The following is a 21074-nucleotide window of genomic DNA, read 5'->3' on the forward strand; positions in this document are numbered from 1 at the left end:
CTCTGGTTTTTCTGGAGATATATTTTATAGAAAAATACTAAACATAATAGTCAAAGATGATTCTGAAACATCTAATGACCTCTAAAATCTTTAAAGGTAAAATGACAGGGTTGTAATAACCCTTTGTTCAAGAAAGAAATGCTAAACACTCAAAAGGCTAGGACTTTATCTAACCTAGTACATAGAAAGCAGCTTTAATTTGAACTCTCAGATCCATCCAGTGCAGGACTGTTAATAAGATTTGTGGGGATAGGAAGTCCCATAGCAACCCCATGCTTTGCCATTATCATTCAAGCAAAACTTGGGAGAACCAGCAGAGGCTGTAAGCTAGGAGATATAACCATACCTGTCAGCATGCCTTCATCTACCACACAGCTTCCATCTATCAGAATGGCATCACATGGCATTTGCACTTTGTTCCCTGTCAAAATTAATAGATCTCCAGGTACCAGGAAGCGTGATTCCAGCTCCTGGACTCCAGCTGAAAGTGTGAGGAGACAGAGTTGAGTCAGGTTTTTTTTCCCACAAAAACACAGTCCAACATCTACCTAAATTGGAAATCAATGAAAAAGCAACCAGGGCATATATAAAAAGGAAGCCATTCCTCAACATTGATTTGAAATCTGCAAACTATAAGAAAAAAAGGTAATACATTATATTACATAAAATAAAAACCTTTGTGTGGCACAAAAAATAAATAGGCAGAGAAAAAACTAACGACAAGTTCAGAGAACATGTTTGAAACTTACGTTACAGACAAAAGATTAATATTCCTAATAAACAAAGAGTTTGAGAAAAAAGAGATTATACCAAATGACTGTATAGCAAAATTGCTGGAGATGTTAACATATAGATCACACACACACACACACACACACACACACACACACACACACACACTACAAGTGGCAGGTATTAAACATTTGAAAATATATTCATTCTTACTCATAATAAGAAAATTGAAAAATCTGTCCTTCCTTTCTGCCTTCTGTCCTTCTTTCTAGTCTTCCTTTACTTCTTTTTTTTTTTTTTTTTTTTTTTTTTTTTTTTTTTTTTTTTTTTTTTGCGATACACGGGCCTCTCACTGTTGTGGCCTCTCCTGTTGCAGAGCATAGGCTCTGGACACGCATCCTGGATCGGGGCACGAACCCGTGTCCCCTGCATCAGCAGGCGGACTCTCAACCACTGCGCCACCAGGGAAGCCCCCTTTACTTCTTATCTTCTTTATTCATTCCCAAAGCCCAAAGCTATAGGGGGTTAAGCAAGATAGACGTCCATGCAGGGGGCTGGTGAAGTGGGGATGGGGGTGGCAGCACCCACCACGTGGTGGAACCTAAAATGGATGAATGGGTGCTTACATGGCCTGGTGCAGAGAGTCAGAGCCCAAGGAGGGAGACAAGGACCTCCATGGTGGCAGTGGCCTGCTGTGAGATATTGGAGTCCAAGCAGGGTGAGAAAGGCAGGATTGATACAATAACTAGATATAATGAGGCTAATGAGAGCCAGGTTTCTCACTGAAGAAAGGAAGTTGCAAATAGAAACAGAAATAAAACCAGAATGAACTCTGCGGTATTGGACTAGAATTGGAGACAAGAGTGTCAACTGATGGTTTTCAGTAGAGAAATAATATAGATGTGAATGTGTATGTATATAAGAATACATGCAAATGTATTTGCTTGGGCTTCCCTGGTGGCACAGTGGTTGAGAGTCTGCCTGTCGATGCAGGGAACACGGGTTCGTGCCCCGGTCCGGGGGGATCCCACATGCCGTGGAGCGGCTGGGCCCGTGAGCCTGTGCTCCGCGACAGGAGAGGCCACGACAGTGAGAGGCCTGCATACTGAAAAAAAAAAAAAAAAAAGTATTTTCTTGTCTTTTTTTATATGTACATGCTCTAATTCTGTTCTCTGAGGGGGCTGAGAGCAGTGAAAACCCACAAACGATGTGCACACCTAGTGCCCAAATTTTGGTGTCTAAATTTAATTTCCCTTCAAAAAAGAACTAGGGTTCTTTACAGAAATGGCTGATTACAACGCTGAGACAAGAAAAGTACAAATAATATAAGGTAGAATGTCCTGCTATGCCACTAAATAGGGAAGTGCTCAAAGAGCAATGGGGTCAGATCAAAAAATATCAAAGCCAACTTACAGAGCTCTCGCTGCCTAAATCTGTAATAATTTGAGCATCAAAGTAATGAATAATAATAATGAACAATAACCCATCAAATAAAACAGGAGTTCATTAGTCCATAATGACATAAGTAAATGAATAAATAAGTGAGGAGAAAAGATAGCTTTTTCTTACAGTAAATTGACAATTAATTATCGTAGAAGGAAAGAAAATTAGAAAATCACCATTTGGTCATTATCCAAGCAATAATTAATCTAGCCAAGAAACATCAATGGATACTAAAACTAGTGGGTGAAAACTTGATGAGGGTTGTCTATTTATAAAGTCTCAAAGTATATGTCAACAAAATAACTATTAATTAGAAAGAGAAAAAAGTAACTGTACAACAGAGAAACCTGACAGACACCATTTAATTAAGTAGTCCAAGTTAACATCACCAGTAATAGGACAAGTTTAAATTATGTACCACCTAAGAGAACATGGCATCACTTTTGTAATATTCCAGCCAAAATTGCATAAGCTGAATTTAACTGTAAGGGAATATCAGGCAAATCCATGTTGAGGGACATTCTACAAAATAACCAAAGTGGGAAGAGTCAAGGTCGTGAAAGTCAAGAAAAGATTAAAGAGATATGGCAAACAACAGTATTCGGTGATCTTGGGTCCTTTCTTGTAAAGAACATTATTAAGACAATTACAAAATTGGAATGGGACTGAGCATTCTTTGGTACTAATATCAATATTAACTGTCTGATATTAATGTTTGAATTGTTGTTACATAGAAGAATGCTCTTGTCTTTGAGAAATATACACTAAAGCATGTGGGAGTCATGGAGCCACTTATTTTCAAATGGTTCAAGAAAAAAGTTATTTGATCTAATCTTGTGGCTTTTCTGTATGTTGTAAATTATTTCATAGGGAAAAAGAAAAGAAAGAAAGAAAGAAAAAGAGAGAACCATACATGAAATAGCATTGCTTACCTATCTGATTAGAAAAATCTAAAAGTTTGTCAGTATATTCTGTTAGCAAGATTATGAGGAAACAGGTACTTTCACACATTTCTGGTACAAATGAAAACTGGTACCTTGTCTATGGAAAGAAATTTGGCAATGTCTCTCCATCAAAAATACATATGCATTTATTATTTAACTCAGCAATTTTACTTCTCAAAATCTATGTCAAAGATAAACAGGAAAAATATGGAAAGATAAATGCACAAGGCTTTTTATTACAGCATTATTTGTTATAGTAAAAGGCTGGGAAATAATCCTTCAATAGAGAACTTACTGAATAAACAATGGTTCCTCCATACAAGAGAGTATTACGCAGCTGAAATATGAGTGAAGAATATCTATATGTACTGCTCTGAAAGGGTCCCTGGGAAACATCATTAAGTGTGTAGTATACACACCAGGAAATATAAGTTAAATGTGTAGGATACACACCTGCAATCTAAAAAGCAGCAGTATATGTATATATCCTATTCTGTATATATACTATGTCACTATGAATATTATCTATAATTTGTTTGTTTTGTTTTGTTTTGTTTTGTTTGCGGTACGCGGGCCTCTCACTGTTGTGGCCTCTCCCATTGCGGAGCACAGGCTCCGGACGCGCAGGCTCAGCGGCCATGGCTCACGGGCCCAGCCACTCCGCGGCATGTGGGATCCCCCCGGACCGGGGCACGAACCCATGTGCCCTGCATAGGCAGGCAGACTCTCAACCATTGCGCCACCAGGGAAGCCCTATAATTTGTATTTTTGAATGTAAAAATTTTTTTAAAATGATTACTATTGAGAGTATGAGTACACAGGTACAGAAAGGAAGGTTAGGAAATTGACTCCCCTGAATGTCTTTTGTTTTATGGATTTAACTTTCAAATCATATAGATATTTGATATAGTAACTACACAAACTAACACAAAAATAAATTTGAAAAGCTAACACCAGAAGTCTAAAACAGAATAAATGGGGTGAACCTATCGAGTTGTTGGCATAACCATACAGAGAAGAATTATTTTGAGTGACTTTAAAACATATATTTTCAAGTATAATTTGTACCTTCCTCATGGTGTATCACAAACAGGAGAAAAAAAGAACTCTAAACAAAATCTTAAATTGGTTTTAGGAATATAGTTCCTGGGTGTGTTGGTTTGTTACTCTGAGGTTACTATGTGTAATGGGATAAAGCAAATGAGTAATTTGTTGCTGTAATTGAGAATCAGGACTTTTGGTTTGGAGAAAGGAGAACTAGAAGGACAATCAACAAAGTTAAAAACCCTTAGTTCTAAACTTAATCTGGAAATGTCAGTATGAGCTTATAATTTATGTTTATCTTTAGAATATTATTTTCTAGGTATGTCTTCTGAAAAGGCCTGGAAACAATGACTAACAGCACAGAAATGAGCATTCCTAACACTCTGACTGAGGTCTCTAAGTACCATATGTAAGAGGTCTTTGGATAAATGGATGTGTCCAGGTTTGGAGCAGGAATTGTCCAAGATGAACTTGGAATACCTTATCATACCAGAAAGCAATACAATTTTCAAAGATTACTGGGATCATGTCAAATGAATTCAAGAGTCAACATGAAAAGGTTCTGAAAGGCAAAAGATGGGCATCTTGAACAACAAGAATAAAAACTGCAGCGGATGAAAATATACCAACCATGTTAAAATTATACATCTATAATAACACTAAAATTTTTTTAAGCCTTTGGAAAATGCTAAAAGATCAACCCATTATTTTGAAAGCTGGTAAATACGGAGAAATAGTCAGATATTTATCCTGAAACAAACTGAATCTCAGGGTAATGAAATGGTTGAAGAAGCGTGTCTCTCTTTATGGAAATATTCCACTTAATGTATGAAGATGGAATATATTTTAAACCCAGTGAAATAATAAATCTGGGTCATGAGGATTTACATCTGTTAATATCACAAGAAAAAGACAAATATTATGTACCTCCTATTAGAAATACACCATACCAACTATGAAGTACTCTTGCCAAAAACGCAAGCCTCAGATCTAACCATCAACTTATAGGAAGTACAAGGAGTAGAAAATCATGTTAAATTATTCCATGAGTATGCAATCAATACACTCAAAACCGTGGAAACCACAGGATGAGCCACTTACTTTCTTCAACAAAAAATTTTCAAGGAAAAAAATAGGATGTGGAGGAGGGAAAGTGTGAATTAAAATAAACTTGAAACTTAGCCAATTGCAGTATATGGACTTTATTTGGATCCTGATTTGAAAATATATATTATATATCATAAATATATATTATATATTGTATATCATATATAAGTATACACACACACGTGATTCAACTGGTGGAAATTTGAATACTGCCTGTAGAACTGATGATTTTTTAAATTATGTTTTTGGTTTTTTTTAACACCATTTCAGAAATCTCTCTTGTTCCTCCTACTCCACTGCCCTCACTCTTATGTTTTTTTAAAGTTGTGATAAAGGAATTAAAAAGGAGTCTTTATATTTTAGACCTATACTGAAATGTTTTCAAATGAAATTATATGATATCTGAAATAGTTTAAAAATAATCCAGGGTGAGGGAGGAAGTAGAACTGATGAAAACACATTCAGTGACTTGATAATAATTGAGTCTGGGTGATAGGTACATAGGGTTTCATTATCGTATTCTCTCCACTATTATATGTAAAATGTTTCATCATAAAAAGTTACATTTTTATGTAACTTTACATTTCAGGACATTTTTAAAAGGTAAAAATTCACTTCTAGAAAAGATATAGCAAAAAGGAGCAAATTTATCTTCCCACACGAAACAACCAAAAGTCATACAAAATATATGAAACAATAGTTTTAGACACTAAATATAAGCAACAAAAGAAATGAGAAACAAATGAAGATGCCCTGCAGCTTATTGCCTTTAGAGGGTTTCCAGGCCACTATGAAGGAGGTGGAACCCAGACAAACTCCAGAAGACTCTTAGTTTGGAACAGAGATAAAAGTCTATGGAGGGCTTCCCTGGTGCCGCAGTGATGGAGAGTCCGCCTGCTGATGCAGGGGACACGGGTTCGTGCCCCGGTCCGGGGGGATCCCACATGCTGCGGAGCGGCTGGGCCTGTGAGCCATGGCCGCTGAGCCTGCGCGTCCAGAGCCTGTGCTTGGCAACGGGACAGGCCACAGCAGTGAGAGGCCCGCATACCGCAAAAAAAAAAAAAAATGTCTATGGAGATTAAGGCATCTTAAGTTCACAGAACAGAGTACTGGAGAGAAAGTAATTGCCCAGGGGGAGAGCCCCAAAGGCCCACAGAGGTCCCCTTTTAGTATTCAGCAGACTAGTAATCAGCACATGCATATGAGGGAACTACTAGCAAATGAACAGTGGGACATTTACATTTAAAATATCATTTAAATAGCATCAAAATATGAAATATTTAAAAATAAATCTGAGAAAGAGTGAAAAACTGTACAATGAAAGCTACAAAACACTGCTGAGAGAAATCAAAGACAAATAAATGCAGATACACCATGTCTGCAGGTCACAAGACCCAAATTTGTTAACATGTGAGTTTTCCACAAATTGATCTATAGATTCAACACAATCCCAATCAAAATCTCAGCATGTTCTTTTGGTAGAAATTGACAGGCTGATTCTAAAAGTCATATGGAAATGCAAAGAGCCCAATATTGCCAAAATAATTCTGAAAGAGAACAAAGCTGGAGGACTAACATTATTCTAGTTCAAGACTTATTATAATGCCACATTATGTGGCATTGATATAAAGACAGGCAAATAGAACAGTAGAATAGGATGAATAGGTTAAGAGGTCCAGAAATAGATCCACTCATGTACAGGAAACTGATTTTTGGCAAAAGTGCAAAGACAATTTAGTGGAGAAAGGACAGTCTTTTCAACATATGGTATTGGGACGTTTGGATATCTGCTTGCAAAAAAATGAACTTCAATTCAAAAAAAAAGAAAAAGAAAAAAACCTTCAAAATACAACAGAGACGAAAATGTAAAACTTAAAACTATAACACCTCTAGAAGACAATGTAGAAAATCTTGATGACTTTGGATTAGACAAAGATGTCTTAGATATGACAAAAACATGATCCACAAAAGAAAAAACTGATAAACTAGACTTTAACAAAAGTAAAAACATCGGTCCTTTTAAAGACACTATGAAGGGAATGAAAAGATATTATAAGTTACAGACTGGGATAAAACATTTGCAAATCATATTGGAAAAAGGACTTGTATCCAGAATGTAGAAAGAACACTCAAAATTTAATAATAAGCAAACAGTCTAATAAGGAAAAGATTTAAACAGATACTTCACCAAAGAAGATATACAAGTAGCAAAGAAACACTTGAAAAGATACTCAATGCCATTAGTCATCAGGAAAATGCAAATTAAAACAAGGAGATACTACCCCTCAGCTATTAAAATGGCTAAAATTAAAAAGACTGACCATACCAAGCAGTGGCAAGAATGTGGAGCAACTGGAACTCTTACACACTGCTGGTGGGAATGTAAAATAGCACAACCACTTTGGAAAACAGTTTGGCAGTTTCTTTAAAAGTTAAATATTTACTTATCATATGATCCAGCCATTCCACAGTTAGGTATTTTCCCTAGAAAATAAGAAATGAAAGTGTATGTCCGCAGAACGACTTGAACCCAAATGTTCAAGTGGCATTAATGGTAATAGCCCCTAACTGGAAATAACCCAAATTTCCATCAACAAATGAATGAATGAACAAACTGGTCTATCTGGACAATGGAATTCACTCAGAAATAAAAAGAAATAAACTACTGATATTCTTAACAAAATGGATGAACTTCAAAATTATTATGAACTCTGATCCCCCAAAAATTAACCCAAAATATACTATAAAAGACAAAAAAAGGCATACTATACAATACCATTTATAAAATATTCTAGACATGCAAAGTGGTTGCCTGAGGATGGGGATGAAATTGTGAGAAATTGAAAGGGAAGATTACAAACAGGCACAAGGCAACTTTTAGGGGGGATGGACAGTCATCTTTATTGTGGTGATAGTTTCATAAGTAGGTACACATGTCAAAACCTATCAAATTGTACACTTTAATTCAGCTTATTGTATGTCAGTTTTACCTCAATGTTTTTTTAAAAGGTGAAAAAAATCTCCACTTCCCCACCCCTTTAAGTAAATGCACAGGAAAAGATACATATGAAGATGAGAGTAGTAGGAACAATCAGAAATACAAATTTAAATCCTTTTCTCATTTCATATGGACAACACACAGATCTAAAATGAAGTGACTTACCTTTTTTCTCACATACAGAGACTGTAATGCTATTATGTGATTCAACTAGATGGTGGAGCTTTACAGATTGCTGAAAAAGAAGAACAGAACATTTTTAAAAGCCTTTTCTATTTGAGGATAGGTCCCAGATATTATTCAGTAAAGTGTTAGCCTTCTTTAAAGATGGAGCCAACTGAATGTACTGTTTAAAAACAAGACTGAGTAGCCTCCTACTCAACTGAAAAAGCATCCAACTTGGAGTGGTCTTCAGCCAGTGATAAGAAGTACGTGTTGTTTAATAGAAAGGAAGTTCCCAGCATGCTCTGTCCACTCAAAAGAACTTTGATCATTCAAGATTCATGTTTATACCTACATAGTTTCAAGAACCAAGCATTATTTCAGTTTTGGGTTATCCTACATCAGAGTTCCTAATCTAACTTCATAAGGAGTTTGATTGTTCTTATTATTCCCTCATAGTATTTGCTGTTTTAATATGTGAAATATACAGGACATTGAGAGTGAATAAATAAGAGGATACAAAAATAATAATGCAATTATATTTGATTTCACATTTATTAAGACATTATTGTGTGAAAGACCTTTTATATGGTCCCGGGGATTACAAATTCCCAATCATTTAGTGTTTTCATTTTTTTATTCTGATTTTGTCATTTAAGACTCTCCATTAATCTCCTAGCTTCAAACCATTTACAAATCTGATTCATATGTCCTAAGAATGATTAACAGAATCATATAAGGTAAAAGAGTGTTCTGCTATTAACTTATTCTTTTATTCATTCATACATTCACTCAACATTTATTGAACAACATTTATGCTGAGAGGTTGAGGTAGAATGGTCAACAAAACAGATATGATTCTTAGCATCACGAATTTATAACCTACTGGGTAAATACATTTAATCAAATTATCACACACATAAATATATCACTGCAATCAACAATAAAATGAAAACAATAAGGTGTTTTTGGAGCATATATAGTTAATGAACCAATAGAAATCTTCCCTGAAGAAGTGACATTGAATCAAATAGGTTGTTGAATCTATGTGTCTCAACTCAAAAGAGATATTTGGACTTGAAAAACATATATAAATTTGAAAGTCATTAGCATATGTTTAGAAGTCATTAGTATATGCAGTATAAGAATAATGAAGACTCAATGTACTCGCATGAAAAGACCATCAAGACAGTATTAATAATAATAATAGTAAAGCTAGGTAGGAAATAGTGTGATTATGCTCCCTCTTACATAAGAAAGGAAAACAAAATATATGTATATTCCAAAAAAAATTTTGGAAGACTGCCCAAGAAACTAAAAAGTGGTTGCATAAGTGGAGGGGTGGAGGAAGAAGGAGCCTTTATGTGGTGAACATTTTCATACTGTTTTGATCTGAGACACCCATTTTTTAAAAAGTCAGGTAGAGGAGGATGAACTATAAAAAGAGAATGGAAGAGCAGCTAGAGAGGTGGAGAGTGTGTTGTCACTGAAGCCAAAGGGAAAGCTCAGGAGGAGTTAACAGTGTCAAATGCAACTGAGAGGTTTAGTGAAATCTACGCTGTGGAAGAAAGTATACACTGTGGGAGGGGAATCATGAAATCAGCAAGCAAAAGTCCAACCACTCAATAAAAATTAATGAGGGACATGGATATGGTTCACAGTAAAAGAAATACAAATAGCTTAAAACATGAGCAAGTGCTCAACTCACAATGGAAAACATGCTATTATAGATATGAAATTCTATTTTCATCTATATTGGCAAAAATAAGGAAAATAAACACTCGTGTACTCTTGGGAGAAGTGTATATTGGCATTACTTATTTAAGAGGCATTTGACAATGTCTAGTAAAAAAATATAGTTAGCTTATGATTAAGCAATTTCAAATATAGAAAATCTCTTTATCAATACAGATATGTTATACACACATTTATGTGTAATATAAATTATATATACTTGTGATTTATACATATTTGCAAACACATATATGTGGATGTATGAAAAGATATATATGCAAATATCCTCATTGCAGCATTGTTTTAATAGAAGACTAGAAACAGCCTAAATATCCATCAATATAAGATTGGTTTTAAAATTATGGTACATTTAGAGAAAATATATTTGTGCAGATACAGAAAGATATTTAAGATACATTAGGTGAAAAATGCAAGTGTATAACAGTGTATATAATAGTATACTTCCATTTGTGTAAAACAAATTAATGCATATGTGTTTAACAGTGCTAAAAGTATATAGAACATCTGGTCCCAGTGGATGCCTCTTAAAAGGAGACCCAGGGCTTCCCTGGTGGCACAGTGGTTGAGAATCCGCCTGCTGATGCAGGGGACACGGGTTCGTGCCCCGGTCCGGGAAGATCCCACATACCGCGGAGCAGCTGGGCCCGTGAGCCATGGCCGCTGAGCCTGTGCATCAGGAGCCTGTGCTCCGCAACGGGAGAGGCCACAACAGTGAGAGGCCCGCGTACCACAAAAAAAAAAAAAAAAAGGAGACCCAGACACTGAAAGAACTAAGGTGGGAGGAGTATTTACTTCTCATTTACACTATTTTGTTCTTGTGAACTTTTTTTATTATGTCCATGTATTACTGCTTCTATTAAGAAAAAAAGACTAGCTAGTTTTAAAAAGTACTGTTCTTTGATTTTAAAACTATCTATGAGCCTTAGGACTATAGTGGTGACCTTATCAAGAGCTGTTTGAAGGGAGTCATAAGAGAGGAAGCCAGCTCCATATAGATGAGAAATGAGAGGGAGATGAGTAAATGAAGAGAGATGCATAATGAGCTTGAGAAGTTCTGCCGTCAAAGGGAGAAAAGTGGTAGAGTAGTAGCTGAAGTTTGAAGCATGGTCAAAAGAAGGGATTTTTTTCATTTGTTTCTGTTTTGTCTTGTTTTGTTTTTAAGTTGGGAGAAGCTTGAGCATGGGAGAAGGCTCTTAGGGAGAGGGATGAGAAAAAGAGTCATTCACTGACCCCATAAGCATGCTGAGAAGGTGGAAAGGATGCTATCAAAAGCACAAGCAGGGCTTCCCTGGTGGTGCAGTGGTTGAGAATCTGCCTGCCGATGCAGGGGACACGGGTTCGTGCCCCGGTCCGGGAAGATCCCACATGCCACGGAGCGGCTGGGCCCGTGAGTCATGGCTGCTGAGCCTGCGCGTCCGGAGCCTGTGGTCCACAACGAGAGAGGCCACAACAGTGAGAGGCCCGCATACCACAAAAAAAAAAAAAAAAAAAAAAGCGCAGAGGGCACCTCTTCCTCTGTAATGAGAGATCAGGTCAGGAGGGAGGTGGAGAAAAACGTCATCTGGCAGTAGGAGGGTGTGGAACTGAGCAAATTCCTATCTTATGATTTCTATCTTTGTGTGAAAAAAAAAAGCAATGAGATAGATTATCAGCTGAATTAGAGGAAAAGTGGAATGTGGGCAGTTAGGCATCTCAGAAACTTGAAGGAAGATTTGGTTTGAGAACTTAATTCTGGAGAATGGGAGAGCACATTGACCAGAGACATATAGAAAGCTTGTGCAGATGAGGTCGGTATTCATGGATTTATAGCACAATCAACCAACCTGTACCGTGTGATTTTTTTCCTGGCAGCACCTAGATCCCCTTGTGTAGGCATAAAGAAAGCCAAGAGTTGGACTGGGGTTTTGACAAATGATTACCAACCAAACATAAAGGACAAAGATATTAAACACTCCTTATTAAATATTAAAGACTCCTCCACCTCCACTCCTTTTCCACCATCTTCAAGACCCATCAGTAGCCTCTACACATATTTTTTCACTTATTCACAATTCATAAATATTTGCATTTTCTTCTCAATAATCAGCCTTAGTAAGCTAAAGAGAGGGAAAAACATAACTTCAAAGTTTAGGGATTGGGTAAGGAAAGGAAAGAACTAGAAATTGTTGAGCATCAGCTACTGTGCTAGATATTTACAAACGTGGTCTCATTTGTTATGGAGTGGGCAAAGACTATTTTCCGATTATACTCTTTTCAAACAAAATTTCAACAAAGTCACAACTCTTTCTTTCTCAGACCATACGATTGGTGGAAAAACTCACCTCTCTGAGATCATATACGGTCAAAGCAATGGAAATGATCGACATGATTATGATAGCAAAAGCATACTCCTTATACTCTTCGCTAAACCACAGACAGACACTGAAGAGCTGAAATATGTAAAATGGATTTAAAACCTGTTGGCAGCATAAAAACAGGAAGACAAGGGAGATATTTAGGTTTTACACTTAGCTATTCATTCACTTGTTTGTTATCATAATCATCTCCATGACAAATCGTCCCACCTAATATTCTTACTCTTATTATATTTGTGCAGCAATTACCATGTGCCAGATACTGCACTAAGCAACTTTACCTGAATTTACTCATTTAATTCCCATAATTATCTTATTATCCAGAAGTTATTACTTACCTCCATTGTAAAGATGAAGAAACTGGGCCTTATATCTTGAGAAACTTGCCCAAGATCACAGAGCCACAACTGTTACATACCAGGACTTGAACCCAGGCAATCTGGCCCCAGAGCACTTACTTTTAATCACCACTGCACCTTATAATTTACAAAGTATTGTCTCATGTATCACCATGTTGACCATCACAACAGTTGTGTGAGGAGTAAATATTATCATGTCCAGTTTACATTGAGTGGCCTTCGGAACCTGACCTACTGGTCAGGTTTACAAAGTTAAAATGCTTTCTAGCTGTTCTTCTCTATGACACAACATTGCTATATCTGGAGCCATTAAAGTACTTTAATGTATGAGTTGAACACTAAATTTTCTCATAAATAGAGAGCCAAGCTGAAAGGAATAATCTAGATAATTGAGCATCTAGAACACTATGGGAAACTCCAACAGTTGTAATCCTGCCTGGGATAAAAACATTTTGTGCCTTTACTCAAATTCCCTCTAGTTGATTTCCATCTTTCTAAAATACGAACAGTTATCTTTGCCTCTGGTTAGGGAACAAGCACACAGAAACTTTTCTTATCAGTTTCTTCTGCTCTGTTTCATGACTTAAAACTTGCTAGAAATATTGAAAAAGTAGCTGGAGTTTAGCAAGTCTTTTTTAAGTCAAGGAGGAGTGGAGGTACCATGCAGGGGAGGACCCAGAGTACAGCTGTGAGGTTGTAGTATCATAATAATCACAGTAAAATGAAAAATGATCCCAGTGATAAAGTCAAACAGAAAAAATTCAATGTAGTAAATTATGGTCAATCTTTCTTTCCCTTCCACACACACATTGAGATCAGTAGAACTAATAAGGCTGAACAGATGTTTTCTTCCTACAGTTTTGGATGCTAAGGCAATTGTATATGTTGCCCGTAAGAAAGGGATTGAGTTGTTTAAGTTTTAATTACTATTTTAGTTTCACAAAGATGGATGGGATAAAAAGTATAGGATTAAGAAAGAAAGAAAGAAAGGAAACCCTGTGTTCATCTACTCATTAAAGGATAGACACATGAACATCATATCTTATGCTGTAACAGGAAATGTGTGTGCAAAAATGGACCACAAGAAACAGTAGAGATATGAATATGCTTTGCATTCTTTTAAAATAGCCCAAATTACAGTTACTATTAACAAGTAGCATTCTTGATCATTTGACTAAAATCTAACGTTTTTATTTTCTAGCCAGCACCAAGAGAAAATACTGATTACCTCCTTGATGAGCAGTTTCCAGATGGGTGTGATTTCAACATCGATAGTATTTGGCCCACATATTAACCTCCTATAGGGAGAGATCACAGCTGACTCAGTTATTAATAATACAAATGACACTCATTTCTTGCCCATTCAAAAAAAAGTCTATTCCATGTTCACTTTCTCACTTGTGGGATCAACATATGCCTCCCTTATTACATAACATCACCATCTTTCTCAAAATAACTGGAGAGGGGGAGGGTTTTCAGGTGCAAAACCAATAAACATGATCATTTATTGAATTAAATATTTCCCTGATGGTAATTTGGGTATTTAATTTTAGTCATTGTTCCATTCAAGTAGTTTCAGGATTAGCACTCTCTCAACTCTGTCTCTCCCCAACTCTTGGCTCCATGGATGTGAGACAGCGGGCTCATTACAGGGGAACAGTTTTACTGATAAGGAATACCGGGCCTACTTTTCCTCCTCCTATTCAGTTCTGGGAAGCTGCAGAATTTGTTTTAATGTGAATGAAAAGGTGTTGAACTCTCAAAAATGACTCCACAGTTATACCGCCCTTTAATTGAAAACTCAGAGATGTGTTTCTCTGATTACACAGAGCAATGACACTCTATGAGTTATTTTGCTGTTGGGAATGCTAAACACTTTCTCTGTGCCTGCTACGTAGATGCTCAGACCAAAGAGCTTAACAGAATGTAAATACTACAGCAGTGCTTCTCCAACTTTAATGTTCATACAGACAGCCTTGTCGTCTTGCGAATGGGAAGATTCTGATTCAATAAGGATGAGATGTGATCTGAGATTCTGCATTTCTAACAAGCACCCAGGTCATGCTGACGCTGCACTCTGAGTCCATTCAAAGTACCACCAAAGCTCTACCCCAAAATGGGGTGGAGGGGAATGTAGTAATTATAGAAACTTAGAACTAGCAAGGTGTTTATAGAATTCTCTTCCCCTTTTTAACAGTTAGGAAACTGAAGCCCAAAAAGGAGAAGCCATGTGCTCAAAGGCACACAGTGAATTAGTGACAGACTCTTGGCGTTCAACCCAATGCCCTTTCCAAACCTTGCTCCTCTGCCCAGTAGCTTATTTAGAATTGTGGAGCTACAAGTCTTGCATGATATTCTTCTACTGCTCTACAATTATTATTTAACTATGCTGTCATAGTATAATACATATTTCCTGATCACAGTCAAAACTGGTTCAACCTTATTATTATAGTAACCTTGAGGAACATTACGCAGAGTAGGAAGATAACTAAGCCTCTAGTCAGAGATGCACTTCTTCCTCTACCACTTCCATCTGTGTGACCTAGTTCAAGCTACTAAACCTCTCTGAGTCTCAGATTTCTCATCTGTTATACTGAGATGATGAGGATGTCTGTTCTAACGCCCCCACGAAGTTGCTCTGATGAAATGAGATAATGCATATAAAAGCATTTAATTTAATAATACTAAATAGAGCATTACAACATATTCTGATATTGACCAGTTAAGATAACCGTTTCCTGGGCTCTCTTTTTCACTAACTGGTGACAGTCGTTCTGAGCTGGTGTAGATAAAAACATACGTGGTACCTAATCTCTTGTTCTTCTGTTGTTAGACCTGATCCAAACTTTACATGTATCTTGGCAGAACTGAGCCAGTCTTCCAAAGAGCTAAAATAATAACAATGAGAAAGACATACTGAGCAAAATATTTTTGAAATAATATTTTTCTTTTCAGATGCAATTGCTCAAACAACTTACCCAATTTTCTGGAACTGTCCTTCCAAGTTGTTCCAAACATATCTTATTTTCTGCACTTTTATGCATCTCACCTGCAAAAGAAAAGTACTAAGAAATCTCCAGTTTGAGGATCAGTAAATACATAGCAGTTCAAAAAAAAAAAAAAAAAAAAAAAAAAAAAAAAAAAATACATAGCAGTTCAGTGACTAAAGAAGCATTCATGGAAGAAGCAAAGATAAAGCCCTAGTATACTTATTTAAGATTTATCCTTTCCTAAGAAATCCTATCCTTGGCTACTACACAAATGGCATTCTTTATTAGAAGTCATCATTCAAGCAACGTGTATCATGGGCCTACTACACGGATAAGTATATAAGTAAAACTCAGCCTCTGCGTTCCACTACTTGATAACCAAACAAGAGAAGAAAATATGTTACGAAAGGGAAAACCATACCATACAGTCAAATTATGCACATGCCAAAGAAATGAAAACATAATAAAGTAAAAATTATAGTATTGAAATGCTGTAGAAATACAGAGAGGGTAGATGACAGAAGGTAATATGGAGAAGAAGAATCTGAGCTGCATCCTTAAAGGATTGGAAGAATTTTGCTCAGGTGAGAAGGGAAGAAGCCATTTCAAAGAGATTATACACAATTTAGTTGTGAGGGAGGGGTAAGTGAGGGGAGCCTATCTGACAGCAGAATGGAGAATGAGGCTGGAAGGATAAATAAAGACCAGATGATTCATCCTTAAATGCTAGCATGAGTATTTAGAACTTTTTTTTGTAAGCAATGGATTTGCAAAGTAACCTATGGAAGAGACACTGAAGGCACAGTCTAGAAGATTAGACTGGCAGCAGGTTCTAGAAGACAGTGAGATGGCTATTGCAAGAAAATGAACTCTAGGAAGCAAGCATCTGAGGGTGTTGGCAAGGGAAAGAAAGGTTAATCCTTATGACGTAATGCCTTCTTGTTTTTGATTTCTTTCAGCAACTTTACATATAAATCTGAATGTCCATTAACAGGTGACCTAATTAAGTACAAAGAGAAATGGTAAGACTGTCATATTGTTATGGAGCAATGGTTATAACCTCATTTTGCCCATTGGAATCAACTGGGGAGTTTTAAAGAATACTGATGACTGGGTCCCACTCCCAGGGAGATTCTAATTTCCTTTGTCTGGGGTACAGCCTGGGCATAAATAGTTTTAAACTTCCTCAGGTAATTCTAATGTGCAGCCAAAGTTAAGAAACAGTGTCTAAGACTTCCTTTTATAGCTACTCTTATCATTGTGTCCTTGAGAAATTCAATGAAATTTCTCTGCACCTCAATTTTCCCATGAATAAATTAAGGCAATTGGCCAGATCATTTCTAAGTTCCACTGCAACTCCTCTGAATATGTTCTATACCTATGAGTATTATAGTCAGTATAAAAATTAGATAGGGCTTCCCTGGTGGCGCAGTGGTTGAGAGTCCGCCTGCTGATGCAGGGGACTCGGGTTCGTGCCCCGGTCCGGGAGGATCCCACGTGCCGCGGAGCGGCTGGGCCCGTGAGCCATGGCCGCTGAGCCTGCGCGTCCGGAGCCTGTGCTCCGCGACGGGAGAGGCCACAACAGTGAGAGGCCCGCCTAGCACAAAAAAAAAAAAAAAAAAAAAAAAAAAAAAAAAAAAAAAAAAAAAAAATTAGATAAAATCTAAAACTTGGAAGAGCATATAGTTGGTACATAACAAGTGCTCAACACATTTTTATTAAATAAATAAATGAGTGCTTTTCATAACCACTTATCAACTAGAAATAGAATTTTTTCTTTTGTATAAATTGAAGTATAGTTAATTTACAATGTTGTGTCAATTTCTGATGTACAGCAAATTGATTCAGTTATACTGTATATACTTTCTTTTTAATATTCTTTTCCATTATGGTTTATCACAGTATATTGAATTCAGTTCCCTGTACTATACCGTAGGACCTTGTTGTTTACCCATTCTATATATGCTAGTTTGCATCTGCTAATCCCAAACTCTGACTCCATCCCTGCCCCCTTGGCAACCACAATAGAAATAGACTTTAAATCCCTAAGCTCCAAGACTTGGGTTACTTCAAATGACTTTTAACCTTGTACAATAAATATGTGTATGTAAACTTACTGTGGTAGTCATTTCATGATGTATGTAAATCAAATCATTATACTGTACATCTTAAACTTATACAGTGCTCAGTGCTGTGTGTCAATTATATCTCAATAAAACTAGAAGAAAAAAAGATATGTGTATGTGTGCACCCATACACACATTCATAGTTACCAAGTGAGCGTATTAAATACTGTATTTTTTATATTACAGAATGGATTTATTTCAATGTGTTGGTTGAAAAATAATATTAAAAAAAATAAATCCTATCTTCCAATTGACTTTCAGTATAAAATTGGAGTGAATTGCCACTGGGAACAATTCTTCCTTCACAAGCTACAAGTTAAGGTGAGGAAACATGACCAGCCTGGGATGTGTTAGCTGTCATGGCCCATCTTGGAGTCTCGAGTTTTTTGCCTCACATTTTCCTTTCCTTTCCAGTATTCTCTACAATTTTACAAATAGAGCTAGACTGTGATCACAGCTACTGTTTACTGAGTACTTGGGGGGTGGGGTTCCTGTCTTTTTAGTCATCCTGTGGTAGGACAGATATTATCTTCATTTCCACTTTGCCGCTTAAGTTCATATTGATTAAGTAACTTGCCCAAGACAACCTATTAAGAAACGGCTGGGACTTCCCTTCTGGCACAGTGGTTAAGAATCTGTCTTCCAATGCAGGGGACACAGGTTTGAGCCCTGGTCCAGAAAGATTCCCATATGCCGCGGAGCAACTAAGCCCATGCCCCACTACTACTGAGCCTGTGTGCTGCAACTACTGAAGCCCGCAAACCTACAGCCCGTGCTCCACAACAAGAGAAGCCCCTGCAATAAGAAGCCCACTCACCAAAACGAAGAGTAGCCCCTGCTCACCACAACTAGAGAAAGCACACGCGCAGCAACGAAAACCCAACACAGCCAAAAAATAAAATAAATAAATTTTAAAAATAGAAAAAAAGAAACAGGGCTGGAAATTGAACTCGAACCCCTCTAGCCCCCAAGTCTAGTCTCTGAATGATCTAACAGTCAAGCTAGTCTCAGAAGACAGTCTGAAAATCCCATAACTTCCAGTATTCAAGTTGTATAAAGTGAGGGTTGCCTGCTTTATTAATTCTATAAATTCAAAAATTCAAGTTAGAAAAAATGTAAAAGACAAACGATGGTAGAATGTGAGACCCCTGCTCAGTTAGAGAACCTAGATCAATAGGCTGTGAGAAAGTTATATAACATAATAGATACAAAACAGCAGATGAAGGCAGCAATAATGAGGAATAAGGAAGTTACTGATAAGTTTTATGTCAGGCCAGAAAATGGAAAATCCCATTATCTCCTGACAATTTCTGAAGCTATTCATCACAGAGTGAGAAGAATGACTCCATCACAGGCCTTTTAAATATCTTTGAGATTCCCCAAGCAGGAAACATCTCTGCCTGGAGTTTCTCGGCTTCCCTCATCACGTCCAGAGGCTCTGAAAGCTGATAAGAGGATGTTAAACATAATATTTGCAAAGGGTGAAGTTTATTTGCCCATTGCCTGGAACTTCAGACCAGGAAACAGTAATTAGGAAATCAGGGATCAGCTGTGGAGTGATTTTCATCTTTCCACTCAGAACCAGACATTGTTTCAATCCTCAGGCATCCCACGCTTCATTTCTTGTTGGAACAAGTTGTAAGAGCATCCTGTTTAACAGGTTAAGCCATGGGTTTCACTTTTGCATGTAATCCTACAAAATAGCCCTTGGAGTCTCCTCTTAGCCTACATTTGCTGCAATCTCCAAACTCCCCCTATGTGGTCCTGAACGGTTATCATTTTGGTATTATGTTATTGCTGTCATTGTCATCATTGTTGCTGTGGCTAAGCCTGTGACATATCTTCCAATTTTAATAAAAGTTTCAGTCCTTTATATGAATATAGCTCATTACTGCTCACAAATCACCTTATTATTATTCTTTTCATTTTAGTTTCACAACAGCCCTGAGAAACAGGCAGAGAAGGCATTACTACTCTTATTTTATAAATAAGAAACTCAAGGCCCAGGGAGGCAGTAACCAACCAAACTACCTGTGCTGTATGCTGGTAAACAAAGATATCAAGCCTGGGTGCCAGAACTTTCCATTTCAAGACCTCTGCCCTTTCCTCACATTTTGTTTGTTTATTTGAACATTTCTCCATTTGTCTGTCCACTTATTTGTTTGATGCAATTAAAGATGGTGGGGCTTCCCTGGTGGTGCAGTCGTTGAGAATCTGCCTGCCAATGCAGGGGACACAGGTTCGAGCCCTGGTCTGGGAAGGGCCCACATGCCGCGGAGCAACTAGCCCTGTGAGCCACAGCTACTGAGCCTGCACGTCTGGAGCTTGTGCTCTGCAACAAGAGAGGCCACGACAGTGAGAGGCCCGCACACTGCAATGAAGAGTGGCCCCCACTCACCTCAACTAGAGAAAGCCCTCGCATAGAAACGAAGACCCAACACAGCCAAAAATAAAAAATAAATAAATAAATAAATAAATAAAAAAGATGGTGGAGGTCAATAATATTCTGAGGCCATGTCCATAGGCTGATTTGGGTTGTCTATCCTCAGGTGAATGGTCATCTAAAAAAATTAAGCAATCTGTTGGTTGGGTACCTAATCTCTTTTGATTTTGTTTATTTTGGCAGTTAAGACAACTGGGTGATAACAATTGACAGAAGAGAAACTGCTCAGAAATTGACTTTTATTATTTAAAAAAATTGACCTTGAGCTCATAAAACCAATTTAAACAGCTGTCTACATATATATAGATTTAAGAGAAAGCACTCTGTGATATAAAATATGTTTTTAATATGAATGTTAACTAGTCATAATCCAAGTAATACTAATTTAATATGATGGGAAAGGAGTAAACTAAATACATTTGAATGATAATACCATTTTACAAACATAAACTTCCTAGAATATTTTTTGGGGGGGTTACCTTTACCATAAGACAAGCTCTGTTGCATAGATTATAATATAGGGCATGATGCTACTAACAGTTAATATGCACTGAGCATCTACTATATACCTGCCACCATACTGATCTTTGTATTTCTTAATTTACTGAATTTTATCA

The 21074-nt window shown here is 37.0% G+C and overlaps 1 protein-coding gene across 5 annotated transcripts in view; it reads right to left on the bottom strand.

The window, feature by feature from the left end:
• The window catches only part of ATP13A4 (ATPase 13A4), a 153917-nt gene that overhangs the window by 61958 nt on the left and 70885 nt on the right, over positions 1-21074 (bottom strand). For all 5 annotated transcript variants that reach the window (XR_010840930.1, XM_067035343.1, XM_067035345.1 and 2 more), the window contains 6 exons: positions 15877-15947; positions 15706-15786; positions 14127-14196; positions 12507-12641; positions 8434-8503; positions 347-481 (listed from right to left, as the gene is read on the bottom strand). Coding sequence is in view for 4 of the 5 variants with exons in the window: in XM_067035343.1 (XP_066891444.1) it covers positions 347-481; positions 8434-8503; positions 12507-12641; positions 14127-14196; positions 15706-15786; positions 15877-15947 (562 nt within the window). In the remaining variant the exon portion in view is untranslated. The remainder of the gene's footprint in view (positions 1-346; positions 482-8433; positions 8504-12506; positions 12642-14126; positions 14197-15705; positions 15787-15876; positions 15948-21074) is intronic.

Source organism: Kogia breviceps, chromosome 5 (genome assembly GCF_026419965.1).
Source record: "Kogia breviceps isolate mKogBre1 chromosome 5, mKogBre1 haplotype 1, whole genome shotgun sequence".
NCBI lineage: Eukaryota > Metazoa > Chordata > Mammalia > Artiodactyla > Physeteridae > Kogia > Kogia breviceps.